We start from the raw sequence: 21,638 nt of genomic DNA, 5'->3' as shown, positions 1-21,638 counted from the left end.
TCACGTCCCATGCTCTATTCAGTGCTAGACAATATACAATTCTTAAACAGCATATACTATATAGGCCTTATGTAAAGTGTTATTTTATCTTAGATAATTCTCTGAAACATGTTAATTGGGCTGCTATCATTTAAATAAACAGAGTGAATGAAATTGTAAACAATTAAACAGAGAAAAGGCAAATGGCCCAAAATGGCTAGAAAAGTTGAATAAATACAGTATAAAATACTGGATCTACCAAGTCTATGGCTAGGAGTGTTTCCTGACTATGTGGCCTGAACAGGAACATCTCATGCCTTGGTGTTTTCTGGGGTCCAGAGTTTTTCCTGGTTAGGTCACATGGTCAGGAAATGTTTCTGCATTTGTGACATTTATTCAGTACACCTTTTGCTTGTGACATGGTTATGTAGAAGCTTTCATCACCAGAAGCACCCTCTTATCATATTCAGATTCTTAGCTTGTTGTTAGATCTGATGGAATGCTGTTGGTATCAAAACACGTTATGGTTGTATCTGTGATTACAGTTAGCTCATTTCAAGAAGTGTTGGTCCTTTGGGATCTTTGGGTGCTCAAGTGAATCTGATGTTGGTGATGATGTCATAAAAGAGGTCCTCGTTATCTCCACTGCAGAGGTCAGTAAATGGCGGAGCCTGCTGAATTTCCATACAGCCCATTTCCATAAGCTCTATAAAAGAATTACATTTGTGCAGCCTTAAAAGTTTCAATCTTTCCTTGTCTTACTTTGCAATCTCCAACATATTAAAAAAACAGCCTCTCTTCTGATAATGTAGTATTTCCACATTCAAATAAAGTCTTGAGAATCAGGATCCAATATTTAGTTTTCATCCTGTTGTGTTGTACAGCATGTTCATATTTTTCCTACTTCAGAAGCCACTGGTTTACTGGAAAGAGAACAAAGAGATGTGGAGGTTAGCATGAACTGCTTGAACTGGAAACACAAAGGCAATGCTTGAGACATAGAACCTACAAAGAAACTATTCATTTTGAGGGACGAGGCATTTCTCTATAGACATCTCAGAACTATAGAAGACTGAGAAAACATAGTTTATTAGGTACACCCATGTGGTACCGGGTCGGACCCCCCTTTGCCTCCAGAACAGCCTGAATTCCTCAAGGCATGTAAACGTCACTCAATTGGTATCAAGGGACCTAATGTGTGCCAGGAAAACCTTCCCCACACCATACGCCATACACCACCGCCACCAATCTGTATCGTTGACACCAGGCAGGATGGGGCCATGGACTCATGCTGCTTACGCCAAAGCCTGACTCTGCCATCAGCATGACACAACAGGAACTGGGATTTGTTGGACCAGGCAATGTTTTTCCACTCCTCAATTGTCCAGTGTTGGTGATCACGTGCCCACTGGAGCCATTTCTTCTTGTTTTTAGCTGATCGGAGTGGAACCCGGTGTGGTTGTCTGCTGCAATGCCTTTCTGCACATGACTGTTGTACTGCAATGTTATTTACTTATTTGTGGCCAGCCTGTTAGCCTGCACGATTCTTGCCATTATCCTTCGACCTCTCATCAACAAGCCATTTTCGCCCACAGGACTGCAGCTGACTGGATGTTTTTTGTTTGTCGCACCATTCTCAGTAAACCCTAGACACTATCATGTGTGAAAAGCCCAGGAGGCCGGATGTTTCTGAGATACTGGCACCGACGCACCTGGTACCGACGATCATACCATCGCTTAGGTCACTGGTTTTGCCCATTCTAATGTTTAATCGAACATCAACTGAATACCTCGATGCCACTGTCTGTAGGAGCAAACCATTTTTTGTGAATGGGGTGGTGTGCCTAATAAACTGGTCACTGAGTGTAAATATTGAATTTCTAAAAACACAAACCGGTTTCAGAATACAGTATGTGCAGTTTAAATTACAATGACAAACTTCTTTCTCACAGTCTGTTTTTACCAATACCTGAATTTTACCGGAAAGTCTCAAGTAACCGTGTTGATTGAATAAAGATCCTAAACACATGCGTTCAGACACACCTCGATACTGGGGCCTCAGGGCACGGTTGTTGGGGCAGTCCCTGCCCTGCTTGCTGAAGTTGATGTTGGTGCGGATACAGCGCTGCAGGAGAGGCTGGGCGGGCCGCGTGTTGTCACTCATACTGAGGAATATCTTATACGGCTCATTCTGACTTAGCAGTCGCAGAGAATGCATCTGAAGAGGCGGCGTGAGAGAAAGTTGGACAGATAAGTTTTATGGTAAAGAATCTACAGTCTCAAATTACGGCCAATTATCAAGTAACTTCTGGCAAACATGAGTTACTGTTATTATTGAGTCCATGATCGAGGGTGAGTTACCTGCATCTGCGTGACGTACACAGGTTTGTTCATGAGGATCCAGGTGGCTGTCTCGAAGCAGGGCGGGATAGTCATGGAGCCCTCGTATGTTATAAAACGTGTAGTGTCTGGATATAGATCTGCTATGTTGAGCCCCATGAGTAAGAATGCGTCATCTGGAGGTGGACCAAAACAGAGGTGATCAGATTCATACTGTACCATCCTCAACACTTTCTACACTGTATTACAGAATAATAATAACACATTTCATTTGTATAGCGCTTTTCATTACAGTGTTTATCGCAAAGCTGAGGCAAAAAAGTAATGATAATAAAATAAAAATTACAATAAAAATCGAGGCAGGAAATAGCAATAGTAGGGTAGTTGCTAAAAGGACTTTCCAGATTAGGTCTATAAGAAAGACAGTCTGTACAAATGTGTTTAAAGACCCGTTTTAAAAGCTCTGATTGATGGAGCTGCTCTCAAATGGTCAGGGAGAGTATTCCATAGGCGAGGGGCAAAGGAGCAGAAGGCTCGGTCCCCCATAGTAAGGAGACGTGTCTTGGGGACTTGAAGCAGTGGTGAGTTGCTGGAGTGGAGAGTGCGAGGTGGCTCATTGATATAAATGATATCGTTGATGTAGATGGGACTCAATCCATTCGAGGCTTTAAACACTAGGAGGAGGATTTTAAAGTCAATCTTATAGTTGACCGGTACCCAGTGGAGTTCAGCAAGGATGGGGGTGATGTGGGCTGACTTCTTGGTCCTGGCAGGAATCTTCTGGAGAAGTTGTAGCCTCTGAAGTGATTTGGTCGAAAGGCCCCGAACAGAGCATTGCCATAGTCGATCTGGGAGAAGATGAAGGCGTGGACGGGTTTCTCTGCATCTGGCTGGGCAATGTTTCTTGGAAAAATTATGTTTTGCAGATATGTTTTATATGGGCATCAAAGGACAGAGAAGGATCAAACTTAACTTCCAGGTTAGAGATGACAGAGGACAGATGGATGACTTGACCGTCATTAGTAGGGCAGATGTTTCCAGCACTGGTGACCTGCTTGTGTGTCCCAATAAGCATAGCCTCAGTCTTGCTGCTGTTCAGCTGGAGGAAGTTCTCTTTCATCCATGCCCTGATGTCATCTAGGCAGCTGCCAAGTTTTGCTAGGCCTGAGATGGTGTCCGGATTGATATAAATATATACCTGGGTATCGTCAGCGCAGCAGTGGAAGTTGATGTTACAGATTCTGAGGATTTGGCTGAGAGGGAGCATGTAGATTAGGAACAGAATAGGACGCAAAACGGACCCCTGTGGGACACCGCATGTGACCGTAGACTCCACCGATCTGGACTCTCCAATCGGGATGTATTACTTCCTATTGGAGAGGTAAGAGGAGAACCAGTTCAGAGCAGTTCCAGAGACTGCAGTGTGCTCTCTGTGATGCCGCAGGAGGATGTTGGGGTCAGCAGTGTCAAAAGAGCACTGAGATCTAAGAGAAGTGGGGAGGCTAGGTAATCCAGATTCTGCAGGCATCAGTAGGTTATTGGTAACTTTCACCTGTTTCGGGGCTGTGCAAGGACTGGAAACCTCACTGGAAAAACTTGTTCAGTTAATTGAAAGACGGATGGGATTGAAGCTGGTTTGCAATCCCTCTTTCCAATATTTTTGATTGGAAGAGATTGGAGATGGGCCTGTAGTTGGATAAGAGGTCAAGGTTGGGTGTCTGCATCTGTTTTGACGAATGATAGTACCTCCCCAGTCAGCTGGGACTTGTAATACAGTTTTACATCCAATTATTATAGTAATGGGATACAAATAAAAGGATGAATAGTGATGTATTTAATGTAATTCGTTTAATTTAATTTAATTAATGAAAAAGGACTGAAAATTAAATTAACCAGACTTAATAAAGAGCATAAAACTGAAAGAAAAGAGAGTTTGGGTAGAAGCTGTTAATACTAACTATAGCAATGTTACATAATTGTTGTCTTTAAAGGAATGCCATGTTTCGACATTCTGAAAGTGCCACAGAGTTATTTCTGTCGGTTAGAAACAGGAGATGACTCAAGCATCTCTCAGGGTTGGGGGCAGTTTCTATTGTTACACATCTTATCTATTGAACCAGGAGGATCACATTGGTAATGTAGCTGATTAATTCAGAAGTTGGAATGAATTTCACTCAATCTCTGATTAAGTCCATCTCTGGCAACCTTCCAATTAGCCAAATTAATTCTGTTTCTAGATATAATTTTTTATGACGGATCCAAAAATGGAACTGACTACTATTCTATCTGTGACTACTGTAGATTTGACAATGTGTGTGCATAAACCCACAAATCTTAAATGCCTGAGGGTGCTTACGTTTGTATGTTATTCTCGTGATGGTGTCTCTGTTCAGCATGCGATTCAGGAATACATTTGGAGACTCGGATATCTGAGAGGGATGAGATGTAAAGGAACATAAAATATTCAGCATCCGCAGCACAGTCCCATGGGATTCTGAATATAAAGACCACTGTCACTACAATGGAACACCACAGAGAAGGAGATTGTCTGCATCAAGCACAAACTGACCTTTATAAATATGGACACAATAGCTACGCCATTGGGGCTCTTGGCTGCCTCACTGTAGTTGGCATAGAGTTCCTGGTTGTAGTGTATAAGTTGCACCTGTAAGTGAGGCGAGATAAAGACAAAACAAACAGTGAGTCCTTCATTTCCTGGTGTTAGACCATGTGAGATAGAAATGTGAATTTGTCTTGCACATGAAAGCATTATGTCAGATTAAACTAATCTTATCCATCCAACCCTTACTCGAAGATAAAATCCAGGAATGTTTTACTTTGACACTTGTCTGCTCAGTAGAGTTCCAATTTAGAACGGGATTCAGTTCTAATTATCTGGGCAGCCGCTTACTTTTGGCAACATATCTTCCTCACTTAAAAATAGTGACTGGAAAGTGTTTGCCAACTCTAATTTAAATCGAGACAGACAAACTCCGTTTGGTACCCGATAAGTCTACTGCTTTTACTTTGTCATTATAATATCGCCCTCCTCCACTGAAAAAACCCACTGCCACTAAAAACCCACTGCCACTTGTCGATCCAGCCTTCAATTACATTGTTAGGGTGCAGATTGCTGATGCTCTCCTACCCCACCCTTCAAAGGCCCTGTACATGTGATTAGTGGACTGAGTGATAGAGGTAGTCCAGCATATTTGATCATTATCCATTGTTTGAGGAAATCTTCCACACAAACCAGCCTTGGTAGGGCTGTGTAAAGCAGTGAAGCCTTAACTGTAATGCAAGTTTGATTGAATTGAGCTCTTAGTCTAATGAAAGCAACTTTCAGTGGATTGGATTGTTTATAGACACAACCAAGATAAAGATAATCCCTCTCGGCTCATTGGCTCGTTCCCTCTCACCTCTGCGGGGAAGGACTGTCCATTGAGCAGGTGCTCCGAGCCCTGGCCGTCCTCGCTACCGAAGTGCAGGCGGATCTCCTCCAGCCGGTGACTGTAATCCAGAGGCCCACCGGAGATGTTCACCAGGTGAGCCTTGTCTGGCCGCAGCGACACGTGGCGCCCTGTGTTGTACATGGTGCCTCCCATCTGCACAGAGAGGAGTCAAGTGAGGTGTGGTGGATGTGTGGTAAAAGAGAAGGGGGCAAGTTTCTCACCTGAGAGACCTCTACAGAAGAGGAAATGGAGATAACTCGTTTAATACACTGAACAAAAATAGAAACGCAACATGCAACAATTTCTAAGATTTTACTGAGTTGCAGTTCATATAAGGAAAATCAGTCAATTTAAATATATATAAAAAATAATTAGGCCCTAATCTATGGATTTCACATGACTGCAAATACAGATATGCATCTGTTGGTCACAGATACCTTAAAAATAGGTAGGGTTGTGGATCAGAAAACCAGTCAGTATCTGGTACGACCACCATTTGCCTCATGAACGACACATCTCCTTCGCATAGAGTTGATCAGGCTGTTGATTCTGGCATGTGAAATGTTGTCCCACTCCTTTTCAATGACTGTGTGAAGTTGCTGGATATTGGCGGGAACTGGAACACGCTGTCGTACACGTCAATCCGGAGCATCCCAAACATGCTCAATGGGTGATATGTCTGGTGAGTATGCAGGCCATGGAAGAACTGGGACATGTTCAGCTTCCAGGACTTGTGTACAGATCCTTGCAACATGGGGCTGTGCATTATCATGCTGAAACATGAGGTGATGGCGGTGGATGAACGGTCTCACCACAGTATCTCTTTTTGTTCAGTGTAATTCTTTATAATTTCCATTATGGGTAGGAAAAGAAATAGCACTTTCCCATTACTGCAATGTAAAATTATAATATTCTTCAGGCTCATAATCACAGAATAATCCTTTGGGATTGGCTGTTGGCCTGCAGTAAATGAGGTTTTTAAAAAGTGGATTACATTTTTTTTAAATGAAAATCATCTTCCAAATCATCATTAAGGAAGCAGGTGAAATTAATAATAAACTGAGAAACAAACTTTCACGTTGTTTGAAGTGACACATTGAAATGTCCAACAGGTAAAGGAAGACCTTCAAAACTTTGTTCCATTCTTTCATATAAAACTAGGATAACATCAGGACTTATAATGAAATTAGAGGGAGGTAAGGAGAAAAAGTGAATGGAGGGAGTTCAGTGTTATGCCCGTGTAGATCTTGATGGAGTCATTCATCATAGGGTGATCCACTTAGTTAATTTATTCAGAGACAAAGGAATACTGAAAAATATATACAACAAATACTGCCGATGGTTAAGTGAAGTAAGAAAAGCAATATATTTCACTTGACATGTTTTTTTTTTTTTTATAGCCCTTTAAACAGGGGCCCGGTCTACTCCCTCTTAGTGCATAATGCATGTAATCAAATGAGCAAAATGGTGAGAGCTGAAAATTAATTCAATTCCTCAACAGTGTTATGTATTATACCAAATCTTCCACTGACACCTATTCTAATTACTAGGCAAAAGAAGCACTCAGCAGGCACTGAGCTGGCACAGAGCTGGTACTGGGGCCAATACTTTGTACATGAGAAGACGGCAATATGGGTTCGGAGTTGTAGGTTCTGTTTTGGGGATGATATAATCTCTACTGGCTAGTAAGCAAACAAATGTGATGAGGCCCTTTGGGATGTGATAATGTAGCTGGCTTGCTTTGTCATAAAAATATGTTTTCACTAAATCCACCTACGGTTCACCAAACAGCCTTCAAAATCCTTCTGATAACAGTGGTGCATTCAAATCTGATAGACAAAGATATAATAAGAACATTTAGGAGTACCCACTTAACAGTGCATTTAAGGTACAGAATGAGTACCTTGAATGAGTAAGTGTGTCCACATGTTTGACTGGTACTGTATATATATATATATATATTTAAATAGTTGCAGACAGATTTTTAGGTTATATTACATTTTTTATAGCAGCAGATGTTTAAAGTTTTTCAGTTACTGTATTCATCTTGTGTAGCAACCGACTATACTCTAAATCAGTGCTTTTATACTGGCCGGGTATGGTCACGTGGTCACTCAATCAAACCAAATAAAATCTCTTAACATAACTTCAATTTATTAAGAGTAGCATCTTTCAAATGTTCTCCATTCTGTGCTGTCTCATTGACACCACAGACTAGGCCTACCTAACAGGCAGAAATTCTGCAGATGAGCCTTAATTCTATTCAGATTCACAATGATCATTGATTATGACAACGCACACAATGCTCTAGCTACCTTGATGTATGTATTTGGACATAAAGTCATGCTAGAGGAGGAGCTGACACAACACTCCTGTTGAGAGGGATTTACCGATTTTGCTGTCCACTTTAAGCATTCCCAAACAGAGCATAAAAGCTGCTTACCATGAGCAAAAATCCCCCCACGCTTCATTGAGTTAAAAAGGCTTGGGACTAATTGCTGTTCTGCTTCAGTGAATTGAGTCCAAATATTGAGGGCTTACATTTTGGGGACATTTGATTTTAATTTGAAATTTGTTTTGTATCAGGTTAGGTTAAACTATTCCCCTCTGCTGTACAGTGGACTGTCCCTCAGGCTCAGGAAAGTATTCACACCCCTTGACTTTCCACATTTTGTTGTGTTACTAAGTGGGATTCAAATGGATTTAATTGTCCTTTTTTTGTCAAGGAAGAAGGGCACCTATTGGTAAATGGGTAAAAAATAATAAAAAAGCAGACATTGAATACCCCATTGAGCATGCTGAAGTAATTAATTACACTTTGGATGGTGTATCAATCTACCCAGTCTCTACAATGATGCAAGAGTCCTTCCTAACTCAGTTGCCGGAGAGGAAGGAAACTGCTCAGGGATTTCACCATGAGGCCAATGGTGACTTTAAAACAGTTACAGAGTTTAATCGCTGTGATAAGAGAAAACTAAGGATGGATCCACAACATTGTAGTTATCTTCTCTAGGGTAGGGGGCAGCATTTGGAATTTTGGATAAAAAGCGTGCCCAAATTAAACTGCCTTCTACTCAGGCCCAGAAGATAGGATATGCATATAATTGGTAGATTTGGATAGAAAATACTCTAAAGTTTCCAAAACTGTTAAAATAGCGTCTGTGAGTATAACAGAACTGATTTGGCAGGCGAAAACCTGAGAAAAATCCATTCAGGAAGTAGGAATGTTTTTGTTGTTGTAGTTTTCTATTCAATGCCATTACAGTATCCATTGACTTAGAACTCAAATTGCAGTTCCTATGCCTTCCACTAGATGTCACCAATCTTTAGAAATGGTTTCAGGCTTGTATTCTGAAAAACGAGGGAGTAAGAGCAGTCTGAATGAGTGGACCCTGCCATGTCACAGAGCTTTTTCATGCGCGCGACCGAGAGAGTGCCTTTCTTGTTTACCTTTTATATTGACAACATTATTGTCTGGTTGAAATATTATCGATTATTTAGGCTAAAAACAATCCGAGGATTGATCATGAACATCGTTTGAAATGTTTCTACGAACTTTACGGATACTATTTGGATTTTTTGTCTGCCTGTTGTGATTGCGTGGATTACTGAAGAAAACGCGCAAACAAAACGGAGGTTTTTGGATATAAAGAGACTTTATCGAACAAAAGGAACATTTATTGAATACATGAATGTCTTCTGAGTGCAACCATATGAAGATCATCAAAGGTAAGTGATTAATTTTCTCTCTATTTCTGACTTGTGTAACTCTTCTACTTGGCTGGGTACTGTTTGTAATGATTTGTCTGCTGGGCTATGTTCTCAAATAATCGTAAGGTATGCTTTCGCCATAAAGCATTTTAAAAATCTGACACAAGAAATCTGACACAAGAAGTTAATCTTTAAACCTATGTAAAATAGTTGTATCTTTCCTGAATTATTATAATGAGTATTTCTGTATTTGAATTTGGCGCTCTGCATTCTCACTGGATGTTGGCCAGGTGGGACGCTACCACATACCCTAGAGAGGTTAATCCACAATACTAACCTAATTAACAGAGTGAAAAGAAGGAAGCCTGTACAGAATACAAATATTCCAAAACATGCATCCTGTTTGCAACAAGGCACTAAAATAATACCGCAAAGCAATTTTTTGTCCTGAATACAAAGTGTTATGTTTGGGGTAAATCTAACACAACACATTACTGAGTATCATTCTCCATATGTTCAAGCATAGTGATGGCTGCATCATATTATGGGTATGCTTGTAATCGTTAAGGACTGGGGAGTTTTTCAGGATAAAAAATGAATGGAATGGAGCTAAGCACAGGCAAAATCCTAAAGGAAAACCTGGTTCATTCTGATTTCCAACAGACACTGTAGGATTTCTTTTTTTTCTTTCTTTTTTTACAAATGTTACACATTTTTCTTCTACTTTGACAGAGTGTTTTGTGTTGATCATTGACAAAGAAAACCTCCCTGATCTTTGTGGTTGAATCTGTGTTTGAAATTCACTGCTCGACTGAGGGACCTTGGAGATAATTGTATGTGTGGGGTACAGAGATGTCCCCGGTGTTATTCATCAACTTCCAGGAGAAATATAAGCCATAAAATAACGGAAGGCATCATGTTACTTGCTCCGCCAACACAGTAAGTTTACAACACGCGAAACAGGTACACAGAAATCCTCACAAAATCATGCACGAGAAGCGCACCAGTAGCTCCCTTTGGCTGGTTAACCATCATTTTGCAACATGAAAGACAATATATGCTAAAACCTATCGCTGACAATAAAGTGTGTTTTCTAAATTCCCTTTTCATGGTGTCTGAATGTTGTGTGGACCTCAAGACAACCCCTAAACATCTTTGTTAAAAGGATTCTCAGTACCTTTGTATATTTTTATATTTGTTCATTATTTTATAGTCCTAGTTAAATTCTCTCTCAATAACTTTCTTCCATGATTATTGTATTTATTATAATTTGATTTAATCCTGTTCAAGTGTTCACCATTACGATATGATATACTTTATTGTACATTTAAATGCTCACTCACAGAGCTATGGGTAATTTAGGCTCCAAATTTCCACCCTGTTAGGATTATGCATCTAACAGGTTGGAAAATGCACCAAAAAAGCTTGACCAATATGTTTTTCTGAAAGTCAAACTGGTAGAATACAAAAAGGTCCAAAAGGCACCGCAATGAAGGAATGAGTCACCAAAGGAGCATGTCTTTAAGTGGTGACACTCCATGTGGGATTTGAACATAATTGAAGCTGTGACAGACTGAGGACATTGAAGTACTTCAACCTTCGAAAGGAACTAAGGTCACTTTTATCTTATCTCAAACTTGTCTCATGTTAATAGCTGTTTTCTGGATAAACAAAAAAATAAGGATATTCTAGCCCTGGATTACATTACATGAAATAGGTTATGCTGTATAATTGCACCAATATTTTCAAAGGACCAACATTTCCCGACTGACAGTTTTCCTCATGCGTGCTTTGCAAAATGCCAACTTGTTGCCTACTAAATGTTTTCTATGAGCAACTGTTTGAGCTTTACTAGGGTAAGTTAATGAGAAACTACGTCTTCATGAGTGAATTGGGTGACAGTGTGTGTGAGTGAGTATGGCTTTGTGGACATCATGGGAGCAAGTGAGATAGGAAATTACTAATGTCCTGCTATTGACTGTCGCAGCATCCAAATTATTACTAAATGTCAACACATTGAAGTCGATTCAAAGATGCTGTGAACAGAACCATTTATCAAGCAAAGGCTTATCACCACAGTTTCATGTTGTCTTTTTTCATGACAAAGATTGCCACACTAAATCGCTTCTTCGGATTAATTGTCTTAATCAAGTATCTAAAATGCAAATTGCTATTCAGTCTCTGCCTGAGCATACAAGTTGAAAATATTTCCCTAACATTCAAGTGAAGGGAACGAATACACTTCCGTAAAAGTGTAGTTTTTGGAGTGCAGCAACTCTGCATCTTATCGTTTTTGATCTTTGACCACAACAAGTCTATTTCACACTTTCTCTCCAACAGTTAAATGCCTTTACAAAACAGGTTCCTCGGCATCTCAGCATCCCCTCCACCTGAGCATCCGTCTCCATCTGAAGTGTTCTGTGGTAAAGTGAGACTCCTCCACAAGGTCTAACATCCCAAGTGCTTAATAACGAGATGGAAATTCATTTACACCTTTTTCAAACAACCGCCTTTCATCAAGCTGTAAATCCAAGCTCAATGTTAATCAGGAATAACATGTGTTCTATTTGTGTGTGAGCTGAGTTTGTTTGTGTGTGGTGCTGTATTGTAGTGTGTAAATGGCACATGACAATATTTAAAACTAAAATAAGTGTATGCATCTCAATAAATAGCTGCAGGAAAAGAGGCAGTTAACTGGGAGAGTAAACATGGACATCTGTTGATGGACATATATCTGGGAATATCGAGTAGACGAGCTGTGGCGAATGTAAAAACATCCTGGCTAACTTCATGTATCCCCTCTCCCACAGTCCTCCCACAGACACACGCCAGCACAGATGGCCCAGCTCTCTGCGCTCTCGCTCAGCAGATGCACACTTGCATTAATCATAAAACAAGACTTACAAAGATAATTTAACCCTCTCTTACATGTACTGTTCTTTGCCAATCCTCCCTGGCTCCTTGTGGTAGTTTTCTGATTCTAACAAAATGAGAGTACTATTCATGGGAATCAAATGTTGGGGAGGGGGGGGTGGACTGTCTTAATTAAAGGGTTTTGTCCTCTGAAAAATGGCCACCACATACATACCTTACAGTAAGTCAATTTTCATTCTTACACAACACTGCAAAGAACCAAAAGATACATAAATCAAATGTAATTGGATCAAATAGGTTCGGTAATAGTTCATTTGTCCCCATTTGAACTACAGTACTGAGTGTAATTCTGTTGTCGTTCTCATTTTACATGATTAGTAATTTCCCCTATTCCCTAGTGGACTTTATGCCCTGTGGTGAATGATGGTCATGCCCCCTTGTCCCCAGCTTGCAGCTTGAGCTTGGGGCATCCTGTCAACACCCTTTGATAATGTTAGTGAAATCCTACAATAAATACTATCTGCAATATGGGTAATTTGATGGGATCGGGATGGAAGAGATTCAGAAGGCAACTGTGAAAGCAGAGCATGATGTACAACTAAAGGAGAGCCATGGGGCTAGATAGCGGGGGTGTTGCTAGAGGCATTTAGAAAATTGACCCTGTCTGTGTAGTCTAAAGAATTCTGAGTAGAAATCTGACGTTACTTCATACTATAAATGTTTATTCTGTAAACAGAACACCTTGTTTTGATGATGGCTGAGCATACTAGTCCTCATTACACATTATAAATATAATATGAACACACACAACTGGAATCCAATAATAGCCTGCAGATGATCAACGTCTCCTGAAGTTTTAGACCTGATGCCCTTCAGATCTACAAGCTCAAGAGTCATCAGTGAGTTCAAGATCAGGCTTTCCACAATCTCCTTACCTTGCTGCGTCCGCCTGTGTTGAGACGTAGAGGGGTGAGGAAGGGGTCAAAGATCATGTGACTAGTCTCGACGTTGACCGGCGACTGCCTCTTTCCCATGGCACACAGGTTCCAGGCGGAATTCACTAGCCCCCAGAAGGATGGTACTGTGGACAACAAGCACAGTTCAATTTCCTTTATCATGTGGATGTCTAATATCGCGTTGATGTGTGAGATGAGTAAGTTCTTAAACAGCGCTTGGACTATAAAAACTTTGACAGGAACCACTGAGGAGGAAACACTGAGTAATGAAACGAAGAGATACCCTTTAAAGTTCTTGCCTTACTGTAACTGAAACAGCAGCAGTTAGAGTATGGAGTATGCCATCAGTACAACATTCCATATTATGATTGTACAGTACTAGGAAAAGCTATTTTGAGAAAAGGGCACGTGAGTAATGCCAAAGTTGATTATGTATGTATGTATGTAGATACTACTATGGATTTAGATAGAATCCCTCTATATTAGAATCAGTTTAAATGCTTCCAGAATCTGATTTAAGATCAGCTGAAATAATCTTAGTTATCCCTCCCTCGTTACTTGCACATGACAGAAGGGACTGGGGAGAACCCATCCTCTCCTCTTAGTAGGGCTCAGAGCCTGGCAGTGGCACAGGAGCAGGGCCGCTGTGACAGATGTGGCAGGCCTCAAGAGTGCCATCACTACTCCTTTCTGACACGCGTGACGTCACCCAGCTGTGATTACATCACGTGGGTCGGCTTGAGTGGAGAAGGCCGCCCAGCTGTGAAACAGATGAGGGTTCAGGACTTTTACACTCTCTCCCTTAGCACAGGGATTAGAGGCTGATACTCTGGACTGCTGGACGGAGACTCCTGGGACAACCAGTACTATTCAACCAGTACTATTCATTGCTTAATTCCTGTGCAAGGGGCATGGCTTCTGGGCAAAGCCCAATGGTGGTTAAGGACTATCAGATCAGCGCCACAACCCCTATAGATATTTCTACAATAAGAGGAAATCATGACTAGGAGTCAATTTCAGAATTAAGATTCAGCTAAAGAATCAGCTAGTGAATCTGCTAGTGAATCAGCTTAAACTAGCAAATAAGCAATGAATTAGCCACCCTAAGCTGATCAGTGACCTATATTACAAGCTGATCTTGGCCAAACTACTCTTAATGCATGATAATGAAATACAGTAGATGAGGATCTGGAATGATGTTGGAATTTCTGAATCTCAACTAATTGTTTACCAGTTGTAGCTGCACGTGTAGAGGGTTCAATATAGTGTTAAAAAAAGAGTTTATTAAAATGATCACAAAAATGAAGCCTAGGCATTTTTAAGTAAACTATCATTGTTTTAACAATTGATCCAGGGAAAAATGTACACTGTTGTTGATAGTTTCGAAGGCAGTATTTTGGCAACAATTGTTACTTTTGCCAAAAAAATTGGTCATGTGACATATATAAAAGCCTTTGTGTCCTAAAACAGTGATGTAACTGTGTTGTAATCCCACTCAGTGACATTTGGTGAGCACAACAGTCGGAGGAAAGAGAGGATATGTCAAACTGAGAACCATACTCAAAGGAAATATAAGAGAGCACTACACTCAACTCATGGCACTCTAACTGTTGTATTAAATTGTTAATCACTTTCATTGCTTGTTGGTTTGGTGGAGCAAGAGCGATACAAACATCTAAAGAAAAGATGAGGCATTCATTGTTAAGGATGCTTCATAGGGCAGATTCAAACTAACATTATTGTTTTAGCAGCGAAAGGTGCTTAGAGGTGCTCCTAGACATTACTGAGGCTGAGCAGGAAAGACAACAATTTCCATTAGAAAACTCAGCTAGAAAAGTACAAGTATGTCTAAACCCTCACGTGTGAACTCTCACCCCCTTTCCCCATGCTGCCTAGTGCTCATGATCTCTATTCCAGTACAGGTATATTATTGGATCAGGTAGCAGGTGCATGCAGCAGGTGCAATGCAGTACGTCCCAGCCAAGAGCTGAAAACCAGACCCTACAGTACAACTACCTCTAGGGAGACTTCACAACACGTGTTGGGATATGCAGCTAATTGAAGTCTAGAGTTTTTTTTCCAGAGCAAAATAGTCAGGATATAAACATAATGTTACAGAGAACAAACTAAAATGAGAACATAAATGTCAATGGGTCTGGAGAGACCACTAGGACTGAGGACTGGCCAATTCACAGCAATCACAATTCACCCTGATTTTATATCAAAATGACCAGGGAAATCCTCCCCTCAGATCGTAGGGATTACATTTCCAATTTTCCAAGCAGCGTAAACAAAGAAGACAAAATTGGGACAGTTTGAAATCTATTGAACCTGCTGGACTGTGCAGACACTCCCGACTCCAGTGTAATGCTTTCCTAAGGTCCTGTGGATATAATTAAAGTGGAGGAATAGCTGATGATCCATCATGCAGTTAACATCAGAGAGCAGAGATGTCTTGGGACGTGGGAGAACTACAGATGGAACTACAATTAGTTCAAATAACTTTGTGTTGCAACTGCAATATTGTCTGCCAAATACTAGGACACGGTAGACCTTTTCACACTCAGACAACCGACTCATGAAAACTATAGGCTATGCAGTGTGAGACAATCAGAGAGTAATGATGAAGGGAGATCTGTTCTTCAATAAACAGTGCTTAAAATCATGCTGTAAGCCAAGGGGTAATTCCATGGAGCAATTTATTTAAAAGGCAGGCAGCTGTTTTGGGTATTGGTGGGCAGGTAGCAATATCAATTCCAACGTGGTAGCCTGACAATGTACAACAACTAGCTAGGTTTCCATCCAGTTGGTGACAGATTTTCATGCGAATATTCTCAAATCTGCATAAAAACAACGTAGACATTTTCTTACCAGAAATGTTTCCATCAAGTAACGGACTTGTTTGAGGATAAAAGTCTGTGCGTGATGACGTAATGCACATAAAAAAAATAACTTTTGTGGTTCAATTTCCATGTACTGGATAAAAAATACACGTTAGATGGGTTTCCATGACATTTTCAACTCTTCCGATTCAAAAGGTTGAATGTAAACCTGGTTACTGACAAGCTTCTGGTTTGACAGGATAATATACCTTGGTCTAGACCCTCTTATCATCATAGAGGATTTAACACCATCTGCTGTAGGAGGTTATTCTGCTCAGCCCTCAAACAAATCAAATCTTACTTTTGACACGGCAAGGAGGAATAAGCCACTGCTTTTCTGACCTTTCCTTTGAGCATCTTCCTTTATCACAGCTGTAAATTACTTGGCTGGCTCGCCTATAGATGATTTGGTTGTTAAAAGTCTCAAATGTCAGCCATAATCTAGCACCTTCGCATAATGTTTTAGCTTTGAAGACAATGGTGTAGCTAGTGTTGCTCCAATAACAAACCTTTCCGCTCATCCTCCAGGCCGCCATACCCGCAGGTAGAAATACAGCAGCAATATGCTAGAACATATGTATGTTCATCACATTAGTCGGTGGGTGGGAAAAGGAAGAAGAGGGGCTTAACATTATTATAGCTCTGAGTGAGAGCGAAAATGTAAAGTGCGGGTCCTGTGAATATGGCCTTTTAATACCATTAGAAGATTATTGAGCGCATAGTAATCATAATTCTATTCTAGCCTCTTCCCATTCCATTTAAATTCCCTCATAACCCTTTGCGTGGGAGGGATTCTGTTTCTTCCTTCCGCACTTCTTTTTTTGCCCCTCAGAGTCTTTGCAAGGGCGTCTGTGTATGTGTGTGTGTGTGTGAGAGAGAGAGAGAGAGAGAGAGAGAGATAGCTGGCTGTGATCACTAACTTGGTGACCTACTTTCCAAGACTGCAGCACATACAAATAATAATACAGAGTTATGCTCCTGTAAGAATATACAGAAGGAATGTGATGCCTTTGTTTCTGACAAAAGGTTCAGTTGAATTGAAATCTGTATCAAAAAGTTAATGGGCCAAGGCATAATTGCACTCTTCTTGAGCCTGTTTAGATCAATTCGATTTCCTTTCTATTTCAAAAAGTAAAGTCTTTAATTAGATGGCTCCAAATGTACATTCTAGCTGTAGAGTTTCCCCGTTTTCATCAAAAAGGGCTTGAGGCAAATGAATGTACAATAGCAAAAACATCCCACCAACTTGGCTTCCACCCATATGACACCAGGCACATACACAGAGTCACTGTCATTTGCGGTTGACTGTGTGTGGATGTCTCCTCTCCTGTGTAAAGGTCTCTGTGGTGATAGACAGGAAGCTTCCCCTGCAGCTAGGTCGAGAGGCTGAAAGGGCTCTCCCCCCTGATACCACACACTGATACACTAGCAGGAGACAAGGTTAAAGGTCAGGGAGCATCCCACAACCTTCTACAAAAGACTTCCAAAGGCCTCTGTGTCACCTGCTGTGCTTATCTGTCACAGCTAATAAATAGGCATTTCTCCTCCTAGCCCTGCTGCCCTAAAGGAGAGGAGAAGTGAGGTTGAAACTAAGGTAATCCAATGACAGAGTTACACATGGAGCAGCTGAGGACAGTGCTGGCCCTCAAGGCAGCAGTTTCTGCTGGTTTCACATATCCTTATATGAGCCCATTGGCTCATCCAAATTTGCTCCCTTCGTTAAGGCACACATAGACAATTGGGGTGGGATGATACCAGTATCGCGATACTAAGCAAAGGAAACAAAACACAGAGCTGATTTAACTTCTTTAGGAAAACAGCACTAATGTTGGAAACAAACATCATTATGTTGTCTTCCAGAGCAGGCACGGCTCCAGGACAAAGTGACGAAAGGGGGCAGTTGACATCGGTGAGGGAGCTACATTTCTGGGTGTTCTTGCATTGGAATTATATTGAATTCTGGTTATCACGCTATACCAAAATAAACATAAAGTTCAAATGCAGAGACTCTGAGATCATTGAGTGCTTTTGAAGTGACAGGTTGGGGTGGAAACTGTAACCTGTCTCCTTCTAGCAGTCATAAGGACAAATATTCAGCAGGAGGCAGGCAGGTAGAGGTGCAAATGAGTGTTGGAGTTTTTTACACAGCGCTGGGGTTTCAAAGATGACGCTGATATTTACAAATATATATACAAAGTTCTGACTTCAAAATGTCAGCATTCAAAAGAAAATGAGCAGTAAACTGGTAAGTGCAATGAAATAAAATGCAATTCAATAAACCAAAAGTTATTTATCACAAGTGTTGCGCAGTTTGTGAGCTCTCCAAACGTTTCCAAATGAGAAATGGTATGAATGTATAATTATATTTAATGTTGTATTATTGAAATGTTACCAGACTACACTTGACTACACAGTTATATTGGTCATTCATCCTTCCTCGTTGAAAAGGTCTGAGACCTCTATTCTATTCAATGTGCTGCCATTCTTCTTCTGTATACTTGTATGTCTGTGCTCCCCTTGCTTATGGAGTAAAGAAACACAGGGAGGGAGGAAGATGGAGAGAGGGCTGTGATAAACATTTCGTAAGACCTGCAGTCAGAACAGTAGTGAACCTGAAGCTCCTGCTGTAGAGACAGAGAGCGGAGGAAGATGGAGAGAGGGCTGTGATAAACATTTCATAAGACCTGCAGTCAGAACAGTAGTGAACCTGAAGCTCCTGCTGTAGAGACAGAGAGCGGAGGAAGATGGAGAGAGGGCTGTGATAAACATTTCATAAGACCTGCAGTCAGAACAGTAGTGAACCTGAAGCTCCTGCTGCAGAGACAGAGAGCGGAGGAAGAAGCCAGCAACATGTCAATAACACTGCCCAAGAGCAAGAACGTTAGTAACAAGCGTACCCTCCTGGTTATTAACAAGAAATGTTCCCTTCCCAAAACAGAGAGGACTGTTTGGTCTGGCTTTCTGTTACGAAACAACCCACTGGACAAAAGCTGGTTGAATCAACATTGTTTCCACATCATTTCAACAAAAAAGAATGACATTGAACCAATGTGGAAAACTGATAGTACCATCTCCTTATTTAATAGTGGGCCATGTGGACACCAAGGCTTTGAGTTCATGTGATGACATTGAACCAATGTGGAAAACTGATAGGACCATCTCCTTATTTAATAGTGGGCCATGTGGACACCAAGGCTTTGAGTTCATGTGATGTCAGTGTTTGTTCAACATCGAAAATAATTACCTGGAACAAAGCTCCCTTGGACAGCATCTTTGTACGCCCACCAACCGTCATGAATCTTTGGTGAAATTAGCTGTGCTGCAGTAGGAAAAAAACACAGAAACTATCATGTCGCTGAAAATGATCACCAACTCACTTGTTAGAACACTATTAACTTTCACTTCTTAAGTCTAATATTACCTTTAAAGAGACAATGAGAGAGATTAGAGATAAAAACTGAATTGAGGCCCTGGCTTTTGTGGTCAGCCTGACCACATTAAAGAGACGTAGGGTTTGGAATGATCAAGTGGTACCTCCATTTAATAGGATATGTTGTGTTGCGTTACTGTACAAATAGAATAATGGTCTGGTTACTTAAGACAGAAACTAAAAGAGGTTGGTCCATAACCAAGGGAAGTAGGGTGCACAAGCATTTCACTACACTCAAAATAACATCTACTAACCATGTGTATGTGACCAATAAAATGTGATTTGATTTTGATTTATTTGAATTGGTTGCTTTATTTGATTTTTCAGGGGGTGCTGAAGTACCCTCAGCACCCCCTGAAAAATCTGAAAAAATAATTGCGTCGGGGACAACTGTAGCATTTAAGCTAACCTCAACCTAATTCTACTAATCTGCAACGTAAATTCCCCTAACATTTGTCCTTACCACAAATGCTAACAGAAGAACAAGCAGCCTGTAATCAGAGCAAGACATCTAATACTTATCTTTTTTTAACTAGGATATTCAGTTAAGAACAAATTCTTATTTACAATGACGGCATACCGGAGAACAGTGGGTTAACTGCCTTGTTCAGACTGACAGATTTTTATCTTGTCAGCTCAGGGATTAGATCCAGCAACCTTTCGGTGACGGGCCCAACGCTCTAACCACTAGGCTACCTGCAGCGCCATTTGTCCTCCGAGATGCATTATACATTTCATCATCCAATTTGTATGATATTGTACGGCCGGGTAAGACATGTGATTCTACACGTCCTCCAATTCGTATGATATTGTACAACAGCTATTCCATTCATAACATATCATACTTAACGGAGGGAAACAAATCCCAAATCCTATGAATTGCCCTGAGGCCAAGTTGTTGTGGTACAGGTGGTAGAGCACCTGCCTCTGCACCACACAGGATTAGAGGATCGTGCCCCCTGTCAGTTTTCCTCTCTCTTGCTATATTGGTGGCAGGCAGCAAAGGGATCATTCCGGAGGTTTCTAGGGTGCTGGTTTGCAGATGGGCTATGACTAACATTCAAGAGAACGGCTAGATAATCAACGATTACAGTAATTGTGTTGCCAACTCACGCGCAAGTGGAGTAAATATTTGCTTTAGTGACCTTTAAAGACTTGTCATGCTTAAACCTACACTGAAACAATTCTTGGTAGACAGCTGCAACACCCGTGCCCTACATTGCACTGTTTACAGTAGGAACCGTATCACCAACAGAAGACTATTCTGTATTTCCTTATCCAAATACATTTAAATGTGTCACAATATTCTGGGGTTTGTTGAAGCCCTGAAGTTCATCACTTCATCTCATGTATTCCATTTAATAACCGCAGGCTTCAAGGCTTACCTGATGTGCAGATGAAATATGCTTGAAAAATCAAAAATATTTCCCAAACGATATGCATTCTTCATTCATTCCAAATTAATTTAGCAAAAGCTTAAATATATTAATTGCAAAGTTTGAATTCTTAACGATGACAAACTTTGACGAGGCATTTTCCCCAATCCGTCAACGATCCAAGGTGTCACATTCAGAGTGTTGCGCGCTCTGCCAAAATGGTAGGTCAAAAGAACGCGCGCCAAAAACGACGACCGCTCAAAACACGTAATGTGATCCATAAAAAAAAAAAAATTCTATCATTACGACACGATGCTGTAGTTCGCTTCGCCACTGAAAGTGTTTGAAGACCGAGTACAAACTAAAGCTACATGACTGGCTATCTTTGAGTGGACTCAACTTGTCACTGCGTGCGGCAGACCATCACCATGGACAGACTGGTCTCGTGGACTAGACGTAACATAATAAACGTAAGTACGGGACAATCAAATTAGTATAATACTGTATGTTTGGTATGCTTACATGAGATACTAGGTTACTTAAAGCAAAAACGAAAGGAGAGTGGTTGGTTGGTCGTGGTGGATGAGTGAGTCTAGCAACCCAAAGGTTACATGGTCAAGTCTTATCACAGACAGCTT

General features: G+C 40.8%; 1 protein-coding gene across 1 annotated transcript; it reads right to left on the bottom strand.

Moving 5' to 3' along the window:
- Positions 1-21,423, bottom strand: LOC115110373 (carbonic anhydrase-related protein 10-like). The gene is made up of 9 exons (XM_029635974.1): positions 21,010-21,423; positions 19,439-19,513; positions 13,292-13,437; positions 5,739-5,924; positions 4,889-4,984; positions 4,676-4,748; positions 2,341-2,495; positions 2,023-2,197; positions 1-902 (listed from the first exon to the last, which is right to left on the bottom strand). The coding sequence occupies exons 1-9, from the start codon at positions 21,065-21,067 to the stop codon at positions 880-882; spliced, it is 987 nt and encodes a 328-aa protein (XP_029491834.1). The 5' UTR covers positions 21,068-21,423; the 3' UTR covers positions 1-879.
- Between the last annotated feature and the right edge of the window lie 215 nt (positions 21,424-21,638).

This window comes from Oncorhynchus nerka, linkage group LG21, assembly GCF_034236695.1.
Source record: "Oncorhynchus nerka isolate Pitt River linkage group LG21, Oner_Uvic_2.0, whole genome shotgun sequence".
Classification (NCBI taxonomy): Eukaryota; Metazoa; Chordata; class Actinopteri; order Salmoniformes; family Salmonidae; genus Oncorhynchus; species Oncorhynchus nerka.
The sequence above is the reverse complement of the archived record's forward strand: the minus strand, read 5'-3'. Positions and strand labels throughout refer to the sequence as shown.